This window comes from Pangasianodon hypophthalmus, chromosome 27 (genome assembly GCF_027358585.1).
Source record: "Pangasianodon hypophthalmus isolate fPanHyp1 chromosome 27, fPanHyp1.pri, whole genome shotgun sequence".
Taxonomy (NCBI): Eukaryota; Metazoa; Chordata; class Actinopteri; order Siluriformes; family Pangasiidae; genus Pangasianodon; species Pangasianodon hypophthalmus.
The window spans coordinates 2,714,240-2,735,960 of NC_069736.1; the positions used below are offsets into that span (position 1 = coordinate 2,714,240).

Below are 21,721 nucleotides of genomic sequence, written 5' to 3' on the forward strand. Positions count from 1 at the left end.
CTTCTGTCAGTATATTAGTTCATAAGTTCAATATTTTAACCTTTAAAAAAGTTCTTCAAGAGCAACTGTGTCCATTGTATTAAATATTAATTATATTAATTATATACCATATATTAATTCTAATAATACTTTTTTGTGTGTGTATATATATATATATGTATATATATATATATATATATACATATATATATATATATATATATATATATATATATATATATGTGTGTATATATATATATATATATATATATATATATATATATATATATATATATATATATATATATATATATATAATTTAATTATTTGTATATGTATGTAAATGTATATTCTTTACATTTATCATTTAAGAACCTTTGAATAGAAAACAGTAGGCTACATCTCCCTCTCTAGATGTTTTTATTCTGTAATGCGGTTTCCTGCCTCCAGATGGCGGTAAAGATCTGCCTGAAAATTATCAACACGTCAGAAAGGCTAGTGTAAAGTGGATCACAGAAGTGTTGTTGTGGTTGTTGTTGCATTGTCCAGTCACAGATTAGATCAAGCTGTTTTTTTTTTTCCTTTTTTTAGCCAAACTAAAGCTTAGCTCAACTTCCCAAATAATAACTGAGTATTCATCATGTATTCAAGCGTTGACTGACTCCTGACTCTAATGGATCCGATGAATTTACCTCTTTAGACCACATATACTGTAATTTAAAATAAACTAATCATTTTGCTCGTAAGTCATAAGCTCCAGATACCATCACGTATCGGTATAATCACATTTTATTTCACAGAGACTCACACATTCGCCTTTTAATAGCTTCATATCTTGCACTTTCTTTGACATTTGACATTCTGGTGAAGCTCAGAATGGAAATAAAGTATTCGAGTGTGTTGTGGTGTCTTAGATGTGGTGGATGTGTGGAATATGCGGTTTCTTTATGCAGAGTGCACAGGCTTTTGCACTGTGTTTCATTTCACTTCAGCAAAATGAAGGGCAGAGCTGGAAATGAGTCATCTAGAAAAGGTGTACAGAGTATTTGTCATCTGTGTTGGCCATTATTTGTCATGGTAAATGTAATAAATGTAAAATAATAATAATAATAATAATAAGAAGAAGAAGAAGGAGCAAATGAAGAACAGGTCTTTAATAGATTTATTGCATATCTCTTGCATATATCTTTCTTCTAAGAAAGTGAATGTAATGTACATTTGATGCTTATCTAAATAGCGTATAAAACACTTAGAGACATGTTGTTAGGAAAACAATCAATGACTAGCTGAAAGCTGATTATTTTCCTGTAACAGCACATCTCAAAACTCACATTTCCTCTTGTGATATTTCTCTTATACCACCGCAGAAGTGCCAACGCTAACATTTTTAATTTATTAAAAAACAGCATGTGTTGTTTTTTTCAAATCTATGTATATTTGCATTTAATTTTGTGGATTGGTAAATTAGTTCGTGTTCTGATTTCTGATATAGAAGCTATAAACAGTCATTCTCTCATCATCCTCTCTTTTTAACCCCCTCTTGAAGTTAATAACCAAAAACCACAGTTTGTGAAGTTGCAGAGAAACTGCAAAGTGTACACTCCTGGCTTTTCCCATTACAAAAACTTAATACAAAGCGCTCACACCGAAGACTCGTTCCATTAATGTTAAATAAATGACTGACAGAAAACTTCACCATATCAGTTACACTTTAACAATTAATTTGTTAAAGCTTTTTATGTGGAGTGTCTGCCGTGCAAGTCCCTGTGAATGAGCTGTTACTATAGAAACGATAAGCAGCGCTGCCCTGCTGTTAATAGAAAATGATTCAACACCTTCTGGCTAATCAGAATTGAAAATTCACCAGCTCTGTGGTATAATGACACTTACTGAACAACTGTTATACTTTTTACATTGTAATAAAAGTACAGATGAGGTGCACAGGTTATTAATAATGTATTTCACCACCAAGAGAACTCATGAACAATTGAACGCTTCATTAAATGGCTTCAAGATCATGTCGCCACAATTTAGCAAAGATTACAAGATACTGAAAACTTCTTCACCCATACAGTTCAGTTTGAGTTTTGAGATAATGCTCTCTCTCTTTCCTTCTCTCTCTCTCTCTCTGTCCTCCACAGAGGTGACGGAGCAGGTGAGCCGCAGAGACCTGAAAGCCGTACCCTTCATCACCTACCTGTCTGACCTGATGAAGACTCAGCTGCTGTCTGATGACCTGGTGGCTGGAGTGGACATCCAGTGTCAGGAGAAGGGCAGCTGCCCGGCGGCGTGTCACCTGTGCAGGCAGGTGGGCAGAGACAGTCCGAGCCCCATGCCTGCATTGCTGGAGGTCAGCCGCTCAGTGCCACTCTACAGCCTCATACAGGACAACTTCACCAAAGAGGTGAGAGACACTACTGTGGTGAAATATCAACCAGATTTAAAATATACCGTATAATATAAATAAGTTATAAATTACTCAGTGTTGCGCTTGCATAGAAAAATAATCAACAGTGACATGATGAAGCAGAGTCACTGTTACCACCCTGAAGTTGATTATTTTCCTATTAAAAGCACGGTCTAAAGAGTCTTATTCCTCTCATACCACAGCAATTTGCAAACAATGACATTTTTTTAAAGGATGGCATGGTGTAGTTTGTAGCCATTTCTAGTTTAATGTTGTGGAACGTATCCAAGACAAATGATCACTTATGATAGCAGCTATAAACAGTCATTTCCTCACCAGCGTCTCTTTTTCTGTCTGGGGAATTTAATAAAGACCCACAAAAAAACCCACAGTTTGTCATGTTACTGAGAAACCGCAAAAAAAACGTAAACTCCTCTGTCCTGAAGATGTCGGAAAACTTAAACTTACAGCTTTACCTCTTACAAACCTCCTTCAATAACCATTAAATAAATGTGTTCTACAGAAAACTTCACCATATCAGTGATGACTAGACATTTGTTAAATCTGTTTATTACTATTCTTACAGTATTAGATTATGTGGCACATCCATACAAGTCAGGCTGTAAATTGTTACTATAGAAACAATAACATATTAGAATGAGCACATTAATATAAACCAATAATATAAATCAAAACTACTATTATAGAAAATGAATTAACACCTTCTAACCAAACAGTCAGTCACATCTATAACTCACTTTATCCTGGGTTAGATTTATAAATTCTAGAGGTCATTTCAACAAAAAATGCTGAAATATAGAGTGTTCAATAACTTTTGACTGGCAATCATATAAATATTAAACTATCAATCTTTCTTAGAGAGAAAAGGGAAGAGAAACATGTCACTGATACTAAATTACATAGTCACCTCTGGATTAATTTGAATAGTTATCAAAAAGTTATTCAGTTGTGTCAAATTTAATTTAAAATCAATTTTAGTAGTAAACTATTAAAGTTTAATAAAGCTTATTGGCTTAATAATAAGCAATCAAGTTAAATTGTGAACTGATCTGTCAACCTGGGAAATAGAGAGGTCATGATCGTTTACACAGAAGGCTGGATTTTAATTGCAAACTATAAATGAGGCATAACTTGGCACTGCGTTATGACAATGTTTATAATATAAGTAGTATTATATACTGTATTATAAAGTAGACTGTGACTATGAGAACGTTAGAAAACAGGTAGAGATGCAATTTTCTCAAAACACATCTCACTAACACATTCAAATAACCGCATCTAGCGCTTACTCTTGTTTTGCTGCAGGTCTAATCCAAAATAAAGCGTTCTCAGGCAATTAAAGACTTGTCGCAAAACACCCAAATGTCTGTTTCACTTTGAAAAAGTGCCTAAAGTTTAAAACTGAAATTACAAAATACTCCAGCAGATGGCAGAAATGGTTTACTCTAGAGATGTGCTCCGGTCCAGGACATTGATTTCTCATTAGAGGGGTATGATGAATAGAGAAGATAAAGAGCAGACTGTGTGTGTGTGTGTGTGTGTGTGTGTGTGTAGGCTACACATGCTTGCACTTCATCCTCCTCACAAACTGAGAAAATCTGACATATCTCTCCTCGAGGAGCAGACTCTTATTCAATTAGCAGCCCAGTAGCCACTGTATCTTCTGACTCATGGAGTTAATGAGGATATTAAATCGTGTTTGGAGCGGATCGCCACTGCTCTCGTTTTTCCGCTTCATTTCTCCCAGCGCTGACGTCTACGATGGAATTAGCCGGTGTCTGTTGTGCTGCTGTGAGTTACAAGGCAGATGCAAGAGTGACGCACTAACCAAACCGACCGCTTTGACAAATCTGACGACTTAAACGCGGTGTATCTCTCTCTGTCCTCCGTTTCCCCCCTAGTGATCACTTGTGGTTGTGTGTATGTGTGTGTGGTGTGTATGTGTGTGTGTGTGTGTGTGTGTGTGAGAGAGAGAGAGAGAGAGAGAGAGAGAGAGTTGGAGGCTGTCATGCCTGCACAAATGACTGTCACCAGTAACAAGAGGCTCGACGGGGGCGAGAGGCGAGCAATCAATATCAGACAGTCCCTAGTGGGAGAGTGTCGATAGATAAACAAACAGAAGAGCACGGCATCCCCCCTGCGCTCACACACACACACACACACACACATACTTAGACAGACATGCAGTGTAGTGAGGACAGTGCAGACGGCTGGACCTCTCCCTCAGAAAGTAGTGACATTATGCCGATGTTATTGATGCGGATGTCACTGATGTCATCGACTCTGGGATACCTGCCAATACATCTTTTGAGTCTCCTTTATATGCCTTATCCAGCTCCTTCTGTCCCGCTCTGTGCTTTGCTTTGCACATCTAGTTTATAGTATATCCAATTAGCATGAGTGCATATGAGCAACCATATGGTATTGTGGCAAACAGGCAATTCATAAAGCATGTGCAGCTTGGGGCTATGTAAGAGGGACTATAACATATGACATGTTACGTCAGTTAATCTTGTACGAAACGAAAACTTGTAGCCACACTGGTTCTTTATGGAAAATTGGACACCTCTGGTGTAGAGCAACATGAATTCCAGAACGGTCCACACTGCATGTTTTGCTTGTCGACTGGAACAAACCCGGATGGCAAAACTCATCTCTGGGATACAAGATTGAGTCTAGAATGCTAAAGTGTTCTTTGTTTTATCTCTCTGAAGGAACTGTAACAGGTTTTATGTACAACCCTACAGCATAATGGTTTTAGTTTTGGTTTTAGTAATGGTTTTCCAATAGAATCCTTTTCTTTAATAAACAAAGAACCCCAAACTATCCAAAGAATAATTGAGGAAACTTGTTTTTAGTAGGATACTGTTGTCTTCAGTTTGCATTTGTCTTCAGCAAACTGGAATTCATTCAGAACCAGAGTCTGAACTTGCGTAAAAACATGCTACTGCTAATTTGGTAACTGAATACAGATGACTTACCTGTATTTTCCCTGCAAGACATCACAATCCTTGATGAGGCACGTCAAGCCTATTAACACGTCAGTCTCACCATCACAGAGCCATGCTGGGATTGGATTACTCGGAGTGGGAATTAGCTGACTGCCTCCTTCAAAAAACACCGTAGCGGAAACTTCGGACTAGCAGGATCACAACCAGTGAACCATCCAGGCTTCTCAAGTGACAATTTTGATCCTGTTTTCATCACAGTGAAAACCCCCAGCAGACTCAGCACACACTCTCTGTCTGTCCTGCACTGGAACGCACACAGTGAGAGCTTTATGCATCTCAGGCCAAGAGGATATCTCCTCCGTAATGCAAAAATTATGGGGTTACTTTCAGGATTTGTTGAGAGTTTTCAAAAATTAAGTAACATTCTCTCCATACCTTTTAAATTTAGCTCTTGTGTTGCAGTATTGACACAATTTTTATCTGCATCCCATATTAAGCATGCGAACAGAGGGGCCATCAATATTAAAATCAAGCTGAAAGTTGAAAACACTCAAGAATCCCTTTGGGCTTTAGGCCGTCACTGCCATAGACCCCCACCGTTATTGTCCTGATAGTGCCCTCAGAGTGAGCGTTCATAGAAACCCTATAATCTGTTTTGGGGAGATGAGTAGATTTCTTCTAATAAAATCTTGCTCTCGGCCAATGACACAAAACAAAGAGAAAAACAAGCAGTTAGGCTTTGGTCAGATCTCCCTGTGTACTGCCCCAGACGAATAAGCATTTTAATAAACCAATAAGCCAACACCAGGCTAGGTTTCACAAACAAGGATCTCACGTCCCAACAAACAATGGATGAACTTTTTAGACAAACTGTCCTGCATCTCGGCAACTGGCTAGCATAAGCCATTTCCTATCCCAGTTTCTGCTTACACACCTCTTGTCCAAAACTTGGTTCTCTACTTTCTCTGCAAAATGTGTTACAAGCAATCTCGGAAGAATTAAGAGCTCATAGGGAATTGGTATATATATGTGCCGAGAGATAGGGCTTTTCAGTAGATGATTGAATGGACGCATGTCTGGAAAGGAGGCATAAAAAGTGCTTAGCCAGAGAGTAGGCACTCAAAGCAAGAGCAAATCCAATACATATTTGAAAATAGGAAGCCAATATGAGCATATAAGTTATTAAGTATTAAACCAGTGACCCAGGTGCTGAGAGAAAAAATTTTTTCCTGGAGCATGAATAAGGATAAATTTACACTCAATTTACAATGGAAAGGTAAAGGAAATCTACTTAGAGCATACTAAGATGACGTCGCCTGGTTTCTAAACAGCTCAGCCATATCGATTCCTCCCCTCATGAACAACGGGTTCAACTGAAGGTCTCGTTACCTGGAAGATGCGTCAGCAATATTTTCCATTTCCCATTCAGACATGCACTGTGCTCCATTAACCTGGGCGATAGGTATGAGCTCCCACCGCTCCTGGGGTCGCACTCGATGAATCCAGCACGCTGTCCGTCTGGCCAGTGTTTACATTGTTTTCAGGCAGGGAATGGCGACACTAATAGGCTTAACAAAGATAAGTGGAACATAAATACGTTTGGAGGTCGGGATCACTCCATTTCCTGTCAGTGGCAATGGGATTTTCTGAAGCTTAGTTTACGAAAATAAGGTGTCACATACAGTTCAAGGGTCTTCTAAGCATTGAAAAACTCTGTTTATTTGGCAAAATAGCCTACAGCACTGTATACATCTTATTCCATTTATCCGGTCATTATGTTGTCTAAAAGTATATTTTCTGATTGTATGCATATGCGTATCTTTTGAGGCCTCTTTTTATAAACACTGTTTGGTATTTAAGTCTGTGATTTGAAAGGTCACCATATTGTTTCCTTATTTCCTTCAGGAAGAAGTGTGTATAGAGTTCAACAGTCTCCCCCACAGTGAAACCCACTAACAGTTAACACACATGTACAGTATATATACTGCCTGTTTACTCAACCTGACCTAGCTCACATTACTTGGAAAATGTAACTCTGGTTGTAACAGTGGTTGAAAATGTAACTGTGGTTGGTGTCTTTTTTACATGTGCCACTGAGTGGTCATACATGTCCTGTAGTGGGTTTTTCATATGAAAATAGGAAAGCAATGGGTGGCAAAAGCAAAAGGCAAGAAATCATGTTTCATGATCATCATGTTTCCTTCTTGGATTGGTGCTGAATAAGAAAAGAACACAAGTTGTTTTCTCACATTCTGGTTCTCATTCATAGAGGCAAGTAAAAACTTTTTGGTCTGTTATGGTTGTTAGTCTTGCACTACAAGGGTTCATCTCAGTTAAGCCATTTATTTGATTTGTTTCTCTTTATTGTCTCAATCCATCCTACCCATTCACTTTATTTCTTTCTCTTCTTGATAGATCTCCCCTTCCATTCCACCCACACATCTCTCTTTCTCTGTAAAGCATCTTTCATGCAGGTCATTATAACTCCATAGATTGGATTGCCCTGCCATCCGCCTCCACTCCAACTCTAAAAACCTTTCATTCATCAAAACCGTTTGCTAATCTTGGAAGAAGATGAATGTGGCGACCTGGCACAAAGATCGCAGAGTGATGCCATCAGTGCGTATAAATGCCTTCCGATGTAGTGACCACAGGTCAGGCCGCCAAGTTGGTTCACATTGACGTCATCAGTTGGCTGAAATTATTCATGTGGTCACTTTACACCAGGTATTATAGTTTTCATTCCAACCAAGCAGGAATCGCCCGATTTCACTTGTTTAATCAATTGGTCTTGGAATTAAAATTTAGTGAGTGCAGGCTATGCCCTTAACTAAATGACAAGAGTGACCGTGAAACTATAACGTGTGGAGAACTCTGAGAACCTGACCAGCTTCTGCCTTGCACTGGATATCCACTAAAGACGGTGATAGGAGACAAGGGTATGTAAATTTCGTCACAAGTAGAGAAAGTAAGAGATGGGAAATAGGAAGAAAGTGGAGCTTGAGGAGGTATTTTGTATCTCCAGTTTCCTCCCTCCTGCCAAAAAGTTGCATGCAGGTTGATTAAGTAAGCTAAATTGCTCCAGGTGTGAATGTGTGCGCGTCCCATCCAGAATGCATTCCCGCCTAATGCCCAGTGTTCCATGGGTAGGCTCCAGGATGCATCGTGATCCTGACCAGCATAACGTGGTTACTGAAGACGAAAGAATAAATAAATGAATTAATTATTAGCTGTTATTACATGAAAAAGTTTTTATTGCATTAGCTAAATTGTTTGCCACATCTGGAGTCAGGTCTAGCCCTACCATTTGATCTGTTTAAACAAGAGAAGTTGGGAATTCCAAATACAAGCTGGCGAGACCATGGATACTGACTAAGTTAGTACAGATTTGACTAATATTAGTGAAGACATATTAGGATTAAAAGTAATAAATTCAAAATCACCTGTCTGATATGGTTTTGCATGTTTCCTTTTATTCTTCAGCTTTTCCTCTCATAAGCCCCAGAGTTCCCAGATCTTGACAGTCCCACAGTCTGACCTTTTTGTCACGGTTTCCAATTAAAATCAGACATGCCCATGTCTGTACGAAGCGCCTGGAGATGCCCTCTCTCCAAGTGCGACTTCGCAGAACCGTGCCACATTTCGAGCTGAGGCGCGAGCGAGCGGGTGTGTAGTCTGCCGCTTCCCGAGGTATGACTCACTGTGCCCTCGCCAAATTTAATTGCTTTTCTTTCACCTGTTCCATTTCACCCTTTCTCAGGCCTTCAAGAGTGCCGCCATGAGCTCATACTGGTGCGCAGGCAAAGGTGACGTCATCGACAACTGGTGCCGCTGCGACCTGAGCGCCTTCGGCAGCGATGGGCTACCCAACTGCAGCCCCCTGCAGCAGCCCGTGTAAGTCGCTTTCTCCCCTCGCTAACTCCTCATCCTCCAATTGTCTCGCCTCATCGAGCCTTCGCCGCTCTTTAATTGCTGTCTGACAGTTTCTGTTCCTCCTGAGGAAGGTACCAGAATGTTCCGCGCTGTCAGTACTTTGTGTAATTGTGAGTCATAGGGGCTTGGAGATGAGTGACTTTTCAGAACCAATTGTTTTTGAAACTAGATGTCTAGATGTCTTGAAAAACTCATAAATGTTCTACCTTTGACTTTTAATGACCTTATCATAGTTATACCTAGGACATAATTTGCGTTTTTCCTGATTGAACATTATAGCATAGTGGAGACTACACGTAAACTCTGAGGTTGGTAAATCTTATTATACCCAAGCACTACTTTGGTTTTAAAAGCCTTAGCTTTTTATCAAATTACTCCTGTGTAACAGGAAGAAGATGTAAAAGGGGCAAAGCAAAATCAGGAATAATTCTGATTTATAATAATCTATGAAAAAAAATGTATGTACTTATATATACACACACTCTAGTGACTGCTGCTCAGCCTTTTTTGTATGAATTTAAATAAAATCATTTAAACGTATACGCCATCATTTTTACTGGTACAGACAGCCATTTGTACTGTACTGTATGATATCTTGTTCTGTGTACAAAATACTATTCAAAGGAGTATACATTTGTTGGTTTAATTTAGGTCTCTTTTTTTATTTAGATCACCTATTTTTAACATAAATGAACATATCTTGACATTTTGCTTTGCAGATTGAGGTTGTCTCCTCACTTGGAGCCCTCGAGCACTGTAGTGGCTCTCGAGTGGGTAGATGTGGAACCTCTGATTGGCTACAAAGTGGCTGATTACATCATCCAACATAAGCGCATTGAGGACCCATCCGAAGCTGAGATCTACACTGGTACGTAGGTCACTGGAGTATTTGACATACTATCTGTATTTTATGTGCTCTTTAGCACAGCCTTGTTAGAACCTGCAAGTGACTTGCTGAAGACACATTACTCTTAGCGAGATTTCACACCTGGTAGTCTGTTTGTCATGTCAGAGTGATATTAATTCATATTTGGTTCATTTGCTATTTGGATTTGCTTTGGTTTCACACTGCACAGAATTAAACACAACAAAAAGCAAAAACGTTTGGCTGAGCAGTGTACAGGGGTGAAAAAACTTGTAAAAAACTTTTGCATTCATTGGTGAGAAGAATGGCAACAGGAAAGGGTGAATAAACCTTTACCTCCTGTGTGAGCACCTAGCACGTGGAGCCAGCTCAATTTTGTGTACATTATATGGCTAAAAGTATGTGGACACCTGAACAGGACCCTCAATATGTGGGCCTCCCCCAAAATTTGTCACAAAGTTGGAGGCACATGATTGTCTAAAATGTTTCTGTATGCTGTAACATTACAATTTCACTTCAATGGAACGAAGAGACCCAAACCTATTCCAGCATGGCAATGCCCCTGTGCACAAAGCAAGCTTGATGATGACATGGTTTGCCAAGGTTGGAGTGGAAGAGCTCGAGTGTCCTGCACAGAGCCATGACCTCAACCCCACTGAACACCTTTGGGATGAACTGGAATGTGGACTGAACACCAGGCCTCCTCACCCCGCATCAGTGCCTGAATTCACTAATGCTCTTGTAGTTGAATGAACACAAATTCCCCTCCAAAATCTGTTGGAAAGCCTTCCCAGAAGAGTGGAGGCTGCTAGAGTGGCAAAAGGGGAGCCAACTCCATAGTAATTTGGAATGGGATGTTCAACAAGCACATATGGGTGTCATGGTCAGATGTCCACTTACATGTAACTATACAGTATAGTCTTTTTTAAATGAGACCACTGGGGGTGGAGGGGAGGGTGGGCATGGGCTGGACATGGGCTGGCGGGAGATTGGGCATGGGGTGGGCACAGGGTGGAGGGAAGGGTGGGCACGGGCTGGGGGGGTTTGGGCATGGGCTGGGCACAGGCTGGGGAGAGATTGGGCATGGGGTGGGCATGGGGTGGGCACGGGGTGGGGTGGTGGTGGTTTGTGTTTTGTTTTATTTTGGTTATACTCAAAAGATGTTTGCACTCTGTTGTATTCGTTAGTATGGGTTTGAATAAAAATCATTTGATCACAAAAAAAGGTCAGGTGTCCACTTACTTTTGGTCATATAGTGTACGTACCCAGCGTTTATTTTTTATTTTTATTCATCGTTGCAAATCTCCAGAACACCTGGAATTTCTGCAGCTCTACAGTTCTGTCCTTTGGCTCAGTTAGGCAGCTCAAATTTAGAAAAACATATGTTGCAACTAAAAACACACAGCATGTTTGATTCCCTTCCTGCAGTCAAGGTGTTTCATAGTTGAATCCCTTTCTCACATCAATTAAACCATGTTAGAGATTACTCCACCTCACTAAGATGCTCTTGGACTGGGTGTTTGGGTCAGCACCAGTGGTGTTGCTTTGTGTCCTGCCTCAAACTCATTAAGTAGAAAAACACACCAGGGTTTGATTCAAATGGACTAAACACTGCGTATGTCAAGGCATCCTTAAAGACAATGGTGGTCAATGGTTAATACTTGGTACTACTGAAGTGAAGTTTAAATCCTGGAACCAAAGAGCTGGCATTGAAGGACTCTTGACCCAGGCACTTTGGATAAGAGAGTCTGCCAAAATTATGAATATGAATGTACAAAGTACTTGTATTGGCCCATATTTTATCTTTACGTCTATACTATGAACGGCGCTACAGTAAAAATTGACGTATGAAACTTTTAAACATTCGACTGACATCAATTGGCTGGGAAAGAAGGTCACTGTTTGTTTAGAGTCGGCGTTCTAATCTTATGACTGCGACCAATTTAGAAATTCAATTTCCCAGTGCTGGGAAATGACTGTTCTATATGACGTCTTCCTCATAGCCTCCTGGGCTGGCGAGCTGGTGGAAGAAAACACACACACACACACACACACACACACATACACACCACCACCACACCACACTGACTGATGGTTCTGTTGATCTTGTGAAGTCCACTTAGGCTCCGTCATCTCAGAGAAAAGGTTACAGAAGCCTGAGGATGGAGTTTAGGAAGGAAAGAAAGAGATTTGCAGGGTTCCTAATTGGCCCGGACCCCCTCCTTCCTCCACCCTTAAGTCATAGATAGTGAGTCAGCTTCTGGGTGATAGGCATTTAATAAAGGAGGATAGGGAAGAGGAAAGGTAGATCTGGCCAGGTTTAGTCATCCATTTGTGCAGGAGGAGGGCCGAAGGGCCAGGAAGGGGCAGATGGTGGGTGACTCAGACGTTCTTTTAGCAATACATCCCTGTCAATTAGCTGATAGATAAATTTATGAAGAGTCCTTAAAAAATGCCAGCCAAGGCACTGGTCATAAATTTCTATCCCTTGCTGTGTCTGCAGTCCTCAAAGAACCAAAGTGAGAGCTTCCTCTAAATTTTGGCATTGTGACGCCTGTGCGATGCCTTCAATCAGAGGAGATATCATTTCATGTTTTTGGCCACAGTTTTTTGGCCATACAAGGAGCCATTCCCTCTCTGAACTATCATGTCTTGTAAAATATGAAGATGTCTTACTGTTTGAGATATGACTTAAATATGTCTGTTGTGCTCCAACCTGGAGATTGACAGCGATGATATGAAGTTGGAACTGGACGGCGAAAGGGATTTGCGGAAAGAATGGGCCACTTTTTTGCGGGGCTCTCTCAGGAAGAGCCGTTAGAAGCTGGAGACAAATTGCCCGGCCAGTGAAATCCATCCTGAACAAGAAAAGACATTCAATGTCAACAAGTACAGATTGTATGATATCAAATGATCCTTGAAATGTTTCCGGTCTTGGATGACCTGCCTCAGGAAATAAAATGTGGTAGTCTATAATCATTAAAGACAATGTGAAACTGCTTCATGTCAAAGACCAAAGAGATGAGAAGAACAGGAGATGAAGTTCAGCCCTATTCACAGCTCAACGTGTTGCTCTTAAGAACAGATGGGACCTGGACTCCTTCAAAGCACTGTGCCATCAAAAGCCAAGAGCTTTTGAGTTTTAAGAGTTCAGTCCTCGCTTCTTGATTTCACTGAGATGACGTGAATGACTGGCGTGCGGTCCGCTTTAAATTTCCTTCAGTTCATCAGATATGAGACCCACAGTAGCCAAATCTGAGGAGTGCTCAGGGTTTATTCTCTTGCTTTCAGATATTTTGATCACTTGATGCTGCAAATCTTGAGTAATGTTTTGGAGGAAAATGTGAAATGCCACAGCATTGGTCAAAGTCCAACTGATTTTTACATCAGCAAACACTATGCTAACATTTGGGGAGTTGATTTCAACATCCCTACTTAATCCTTAGAAAATCCTTAGATTTACCAATTTATCACCATGTTATTTCAACATTTCTTAAAGAATCTAAAGGTTGTCTAAGATAATATGTAAGTAATAAAACACTTGTGGGTGTGCTGTTATAGGAAAATAATCAATGGTGGGATGGTGTGAAGCGGAGTTACGGTTACCATGCTGAAGTTCCACGCTGTAACAGCACATCCTGGAGTGTTTTATTTCTCTTATAACAACTTATGCCAACAAATCTCATTTTTAATTTATTAATGAATGGCACATACTTTTTGTCTGTTTACAGTTACATTAAATGACTGTGATGAATTTATTGGTTGCACAATTGCACTATTTGTCCATATAGTACACAATAATAGAAGGGATTTATTTATAACTGTACTATCCGTTGCGCCCAGATGAGGATGGGTTCCCTTTTGACCCTGGTTCCTCTCAAGGTTTCTTCCTCATATCATCTCAGGGAGTTTTTCCTTGCCACCGTCGCCTCTGGCTTGCTCATTAGGGATAAATTCACATATTTACAATATAATTTTTGTGAATCCATTTATTTCTGTAAAGCTACTTTGTGACAATGTCCATTGTTAAAAGCGCTATACAAATAAAATTGAACTGAATTGAATTAAATGTAGTGGAAAGTCTGCAAAACAAGTTAGTTCCTGCAAACTCCTTTGCCCTGAAAACTTCAGCAAAACAAAACTCTGGCACTGGAGACTCCTTCCAAAAATTTGTAAATAAATATCTACTCACAGAAAATTTTGCCATCAATGATCTTATGTTTTCTTTGTTAAATAATGGTTTTGTTTGTTTGTTTGTTTATTATTAGTCATATATTCTGGAGCGTCTGCCATACAAGTCTCTGTGCATTAGCTGTTACTATAAAAATGATAACTTTTTAGAAACAACACATTGTTCAAGCCTAATTCTTGTAACCTATGGATGTGAAAAGAATTCTACTAAGTGTTATTTGTCAGTAATTATGTTTATTTCATTACAGGATTTGATGCATTGAGTTTACATATTTGTTTAGGTATTCAAAAATATGTATACATATATATCTATTTTTTTCTTGGCCCCTAGAAATAGATGGATCATTCTGCTGGAAAGAAACTTAACGCTGTCCATTCCCTTTCCTCCCACAAATACCTCAGTGAGGGAGTTGGGGTGGCAGAGAAATTGGGGAGTGTGTTAGGTGCATTTGGACAGTAGCCCAGTTGCCACTTCATAAATCCTGATGTTTAAAGTCAGGAATTTCACTGGCAAGCGAAGTGCAGTCATCTCTGCACAGGTACAGGAAGTTTAGCATGAGTTCTTAAATGTTTGACTTACTAGTTTTCTTTGGACCTGGATATACAGTATACAGCCTTGCTTGGGATTGGCTTAGACAATACATTTGATTTGATTTGTATATGTTTGTTTGTTGATATTTTTTGTAGCTAAATGAGGTATCACTCTAGAACTACCTAGCTATGTTCGACTGAGAAACTGGCCGACAGTATAGCAACAATGGTTGCTATATCACCTGTTAGTTATTGTAAAACATCCCTAGCTTTGTAAAATTGTTATTTCTGTAAAAATAGGCCTACTATTCATTTTAATATATAATGATTTCCATCTACTACAACTCCAAGATGCTTTTGAAAATTTTAATTTAAAAAAGAAAAAAAACGTGATAATATATTAGTTGTATAACACACTGTTTATTTCCAGTGTGTGATGATAAATCATTTTTCTTGTATAAGTGACTCCAAAGATAACTAAATAGACAAACATACAGGAACCTGAAAACAATGTTCCTACAAAAATGACAACTAACTGCCAGTTGCAATTCAACCCCAGCACCCCAGTAGATGATGACAATCATAACAATGACGTCGCTTCTCTGGGATCTCATATGGCTAGCATTGCAGAGGTAAGTCTCATAGATATGTCCTACACCCAAACCTAGACAACTCTACTTAAAAACATAGCTAGGTAGATAGCAGCTAGCAAATTAGCTACATATACTAGCTGCAGATGTTGGAAATCTGTAGCTAATTTGCTAGCTGTAAAGAAATGCCTATTGGAACTCTACAAACACAAAAACAAATATGACTGTTAGCTGAATATGAGATAGGTTTATAAATGTACCCCATAGTCCGAGTGAGAGTTCAAACCACCATACTGCCAAAATTTTTATGGTGAACAGAATTTTAGGATTGCTCAGAATGAAAACAATGTGCATAATGCTGCCCTTAAAAACTGACAAAATATAGGACCTTGGAGGTCCGCTGTCTTCCAAATAGGACTGTCTTTATGTCAGGAGTGCACATTTACTGCCAGGAAATTTGCTGCTCTACCTAGTTGCCTTCTGACTGGAATGAAATGAATACTCACTTTCACCAAAGGTTAACCCCTGGCGTGTTCAGTCTTCATTATGCGAACTTTAAAGGCCGTAATCAGCATTAATTATCTCTTATTACTGCCCTATTTACGACTCTCGCACTGATAGACCACCCACTTTAGTCACCCTACATTACATCAAATTGCTTCTGGATTAGACCTGACAACTGTTACTGATATGGATGATTTTGGTGCCTGTTAAAAAAAGGAAAAGAAAAAAAGAAAGAAAATGAGCTCCTAGCTACCGTTTACACTTCAGCAAGGAGACGAATAGGTTCTCAAAGAGCTGAACGGATAATTGCAAAGTAAACACTGTGCTCGGGTTTCATCCTGTTGGCTCACACTCATGATCTGTAATACACTGGCGAGGCTCAGACAGTTTTCCCAAAACTCATGTTTAAGCTTAATCTTTGTGATTGGCCAAACAAGCCTGCCGAACATAATCCCAGCTTTCTCTCTCTTTCTCTCCCTTTTTTTCTCTCTCTCACTCTCTCTCTGTCTCTCTCTCTCGCTCTCTTTGCCACCCCACACACTGCTATATTTTGGAAATTTTTCCAACCAGCCACAATGCTCACCTAAGGCTATTGAGTCACTGCCCACAAATATGTTTTACATTTGCTAATTAAGGAAAATTAAATGTTTAGCTTTGTTCTGACCAACTCTGAGCAGGAAAAACATTGTACTCCATCCCTCTATAAACAATTTTACATCGTGTTCTCTGGTTAACAATTTTGTCCGTAAAGATTGATTCCCAGCAATGATGCATATCCTTTAACCCAGACTACTCACAACTGCTTCTCGTAACATAGACAGAACTTATGTTTGAAATTTGTATGATTAATTGAGTGGTTTTCATATATTTTGTATTTTATTGTTACTTTTTTTAACTTAAAGATTTAAATGGGCTTCCAGGTGGCACAACAGGAAAGTGTTCACCCTATTGGAAATCAAAAGATTAATTTCTGACGATTCCAGTCAAGGCAAATCGTGGGTGTCTGTGAGCTCATGTATGTGGAAGAGGGAGGATAGCAGTTTCATCTGAGTGTGTTACGCTGCCCTAAGCAGCAGTTTGGGGAAAAAAAAGAGAAAAAAACGAAGGTAGGGGAAGGAAGTGCTAGGCTTTACCTCCCCCACTGGTAGGTGTCGTGTGATAGGCCAGAACTAGCTAGTAGATGGGAATTCGCAAATGTCCAAAGTGTGAGAAAATGGGGGTCAAAAAATTATTTAGAATAAATAAAAATGGTAATTACTGTAAAGATCAGAAGTCTGTTACAGATCTCATTCATAAACTAGTTAGAAGGATATTTTTTTTCACCAAATGCACTTAATTAAATGAAATATACATTTCTTTGAACGGCCCTGCAACATGCAGGCGTCCCATCCAGGGTGTATTCCCGCCTCGCTCCCATTATTCCCGGGACAGCCTCCCGATCCACATACTGAAAATGAATGAATGGATGAATTGGTATTTTGAGGAAAAATCATGTTGCTTCTGTTCCATTCTTGTATCCTAGTCTTATACATTCTAGCATATACATTCTAGTTTTTTGTTAATCCCACATCACTATGTACAACCTCTAGATGGCGTCCGTATGCAGAGACATGACTGTGAGAACTTGTATAGTGCTGGAGAGAGCAGTCAGTGCATTAGATATCACTTGCTGGATAAATAAGATAGAATTTGGTGAGATCAGTGGTGCTTATGCTGCTTTATGACAGTTTTAACTTAAAAATAGATTCATTTTTTAGTCATACTGCTGCTCATGTCAGTGATTGAATTATAGGAATTTACAGATAAGGGAACAAAAGAGAAAAGCTGGAATTTTTTAAGAAGTTTTTTTTTTCTGAAGTGGAAAAGTTTACATGTACTTCTAAGTACATTCGAAGAAACAAGGATTTTCTGAATGAACAATGACGCGTGTTAAAATCCCTCCATGACTCCAGTGTCATGTTTGGCATATGCTCTTATGATGACGTCGTCTTGTTGTTCCCCGTCAAAATATTTGCATTAGAGCAGCAGTTATTGAGAGTTTCCAAATCCCAGTGTCGAAAGGCATCCAACTGATCATAATTGCGCCTTCTCTGTGGGTGGGAAAGCTGGAATGTTCTTTCTCTCCTGTCTGTCAGGAAGATGCGAGCCAATCATGGATGACTGTTAGCTCATGTACACAGAATAGGACGGTTAATGGTGTCTTCTGGATGCACTGAGGTCTCCTGTGATGTATGAGATGAGGGTCGAAAGATGTACGTTCATGCTAGAGGAAATGTGTTAATGTATTATAGTCAAAGGTTAGTAACTGTTAGATAATAGGAAAGAGAGAAAATTGTGTTTTGCTTACTGGTGCATCAGATATTTATATGAATGGTGACTCGTATTTTAGTAGGTTTCATCATGCATTACTATGAAAATACCATAATTTGAATAATAAAACTTTCCTACACATCATATGATGACTGTGTGTTTGTAAAATGAGAGGTTAACCTTAGCACCTTAAATGCTCTCCACAGTAAACTGGCTCAATGTGGCTGATGCTGCTTCAAGGCTTGTTAGGAATTTACAGCCAGTTTAGTATGTGTGTAAACGTGTGTGTGTTAGTTAGACAGGCTGTTATTCCTGCGATAGGTCAAATGAGTTCCTCTTCCAGATTCACTAATTAAGGATGGAAAAGGTGAGAGAGAGAAAAGAAAAGAGAAAAGAGAAAGTAAGTCTGCAAGAGTGAAAAAAGAAAGAGAGACAAAGTGGGAGAGACAGGCAGACAGACAGACAGACAGACAGACGGACAAAATGAAAACTGCAAGACTATAAAAAGAAAGACAGATAGGGCAGAGAGAGAGAAAAAAGAGATTGAGAAAATAAGACAGTCAAAGAAAGAGAGATGGAGAGACAGATATAGATAGATGGCGAGAGATACAGACAAACAGGAAAGAAAGAAAGAAAGAAAGAAAGAGAAAAAGAGAAACAGATGGAAAGATAGAGACAGACAGAGAGAGAAAGAGACAGGGGATAAAGTGAGAGACAGATAGAAGTAGAGAGAGATATAGATTGTGAGATGGAGAGAAACGCAAACAGAAAGAAGGACAGAGAGAGGAAAGATGGAGAAAGTGAGACTTGGGGAGAGGGAGAGGGAGAGAAAGCTCTGGTTCTGGCCACCACATGCCGATGATGTCATCTCACAGCTCTGCAGTGTGACAACGAGAGGCAGCGCGGCATTTGATCTTTTTTATTTTCATCTCCATTTCATCTTCCCCGGCTTATCGGTGATACTTCACTGTCCCCTGACTCTTTCTCTCTCCCACACACACTCGCACACATACACACACTGGGGTGGACACCTGCCTTTTGTTTACGCAACAATCCCAACGTGACTTGTGTGCGGTGCGCGATCCCCAAGTGCCGACGCGTCTCGGTGAAGCTGAGCTCCGGGGCTCGATTCAATTAGAAGGAGATAAAGGGCCGTCATTGAGGATGAGTGGAGATAACGGATTGGAGTGCCTCAGCTGCCCGCCTTTGTTTGCTTAATTAAGGATGACCTCATCGCTAAAAATGGCTACTGCTTCTCCCAGCGTCACGAGCAGAGCCATCAGCAGATTGGAGAGCAGGCAGGGTGCCAAGAACGCTCACACAACTCTCTCTCACACACAAACACACACACATATACACACACACACACAATTTCTATCAGCCGCTCTTGTTTTCTCTCTCTCTCTCTCTGACACACACCTATATAATATAGAGACACGTCTCTCTCACACACGCATCCTCGACAAGACGTACGTCTACATGACTGCAAGCAAAAAAGAAGTCAGACATTATGGTTACATTTACGGCATTCATCGTGTTAACTGCTCTCCCAGCCAAATGCCACACATGCAGTGATGTAATGCCAGTCGAGTCCAATTCGGCGTCGGATGAGGTCACCGGGTTTGGTGCTTTCTCAGTGCGTTATGACGGCAGACCATCGGCTAATTAACTCGTATGGCATATGAATTTGGTCCAAATTTACAGCGCTTCATAAAGGTCGCAGGCCAGCAGACCTTTATTGCCTCTCTGTATTTATGCATTTTAAATCATTCCCAGTTTTGAATTTGGTTTGCAGCAGGACTCCACCCGAAAGTTCTCCTTAATTCATGGGCCAGATCTCATTTCCGACCGACTGAAAGGAAGAGACGGTTCTCTTATTAAAAGATGACGTCATTAGCGGTGCACTGAGACGCGCAGATGCTAATTAGGTTGTCGTGTAATAGGAAAATGTAACAATGTGACTGTCCAGATCATTCGGATTGGAATTAATATATGTGATTAATTTTAGATTAATAAGAGTATTAATAGTACAGTGATTGCTGATTGTATCTGTACTCTTTCTTTTCTATTCACATGAAGAAAAGAGAGAAAGCAAAAATAAGTAGCAGCAAAAAACAGAGAGAGTCATTTGTTACTTCCTGAGTTTTGTTTTGCCTGAGTTGACCTTCACACAACAGAGCAGGGGAGTAAAGTGACCTCACATCCCAAAAGAAAAAAAAAAGGCCAATTAATGAGTCAGCACTGACCTCAGTCACAGCACTGACCAGAGACTCACAAAAACACAACCTCGGGATCTCATCCTGCTTCAATCCCTCCAGATCTCCTCACACACAAAGTGAAAATCATCCTCAGATATACTGTACCATTCCCGAAATAGTGCTTGTTACAAACGTGTCGGAATTAATGTTCCTCGATCCGAGACTCATATATTCAGTGTTTAGTCTGCGTGAAAAGTTTGAGAGTCTAAGGGTGAAGAAAAGAGTGTTAGAGGAAGCCGTCACTCAGGTGTGTGGATGGTTGAAAGAGTGCTGACAGTTTAACAGGGGATGGAGCTGCCAGCTTAGGAAGCCCATAAAAGAGGTGCATTTTGCAGCTGATTCCCTTCTGCGTAATAGACATATGCACCAAACATGATGGATGACATACTTGGCTCTTTTTTTTTTTTTTTTAAACTATAGCCTCCTGCAGAGCTACAATCATTCGACAGAGGCTTCCAAGGGTGAGCTGAAAAGTAAGAACGAGACGAAGAAAGTACATGTTAATTTATCGTGTCACTACACACAAAAAACAGATGGGTGCTCTTCCACCAGGGGATCGACAAGGCTTCCGTGCACTCAAGTTCACAGGTTATTTAAGGGTCCCGAGACGCAGATCCGTGTGGAGATCAAATGCTTCCCCGTGCCATTTATATCACCAGCAAGTTGCATGATGGATTTTGTGTAGGAAGTTCACTGAGGCTAAAGCGCCGTTCTCCATCTGGCCAAGACAAGTGTAGGAACGGCCCACTTGGATCCTGGAGACAAATGAATGTCGTGCAAGATCTCTAGGTGTGATACAAAGCAAGGGGGAAACCTTATTGCTCAATCTTGCATATCACTGGAAAAATCCATCTTACTGTGGTAACTAGAATATTCTGAGAAGGATGTATCACCCTCTACATTAACATTTTACATCTTCTATGAACGTGAAAACTTGGCGTCTTTCAACCCGTCCGATATTGATTGAATAGCATAATCCAATGTTTCTCCATCCCTTCCTTTCTGTCATGGAGGTCTGACCTGTAACCTAACCTGAAGCCTCAGTTCAGACAAGTCACACAGGACATGACCTTCTGCTCCTTCAGCTTAAGTATGCTGTAATGTCAGGCCCAGATGTACAGATGGTTTACTGTTTCTGCTTTACTGTACTCTCAATCTGAAGGTGGGAACAGACCCGGAGG

General features: G+C 40.0%; 1 protein-coding gene across 3 annotated transcripts in view; it reads left to right on the top strand.

The window, feature by feature from the left end:
- Positions 1-21,721, top strand: part of LOC113531323 (astrotactin-2) — a 371,532-nt gene that overhangs the window by 315,781 nt on the left and 34,030 nt on the right. For all 3 annotated transcript variants that reach the window (XM_026921980.3, XM_053230640.1, XM_053230641.1), the window contains 3 exons: positions 2,121-2,383; positions 9,119-9,252; positions 10,011-10,159. In XM_026921980.3, the coding sequence (XP_026777781.1) occupies positions 2,121-2,383; positions 9,119-9,252; positions 10,011-10,159 (546 nt within the window). The remainder of the gene's footprint in view (positions 1-2,120; positions 2,384-9,118; positions 9,253-10,010; positions 10,160-21,721) is intronic.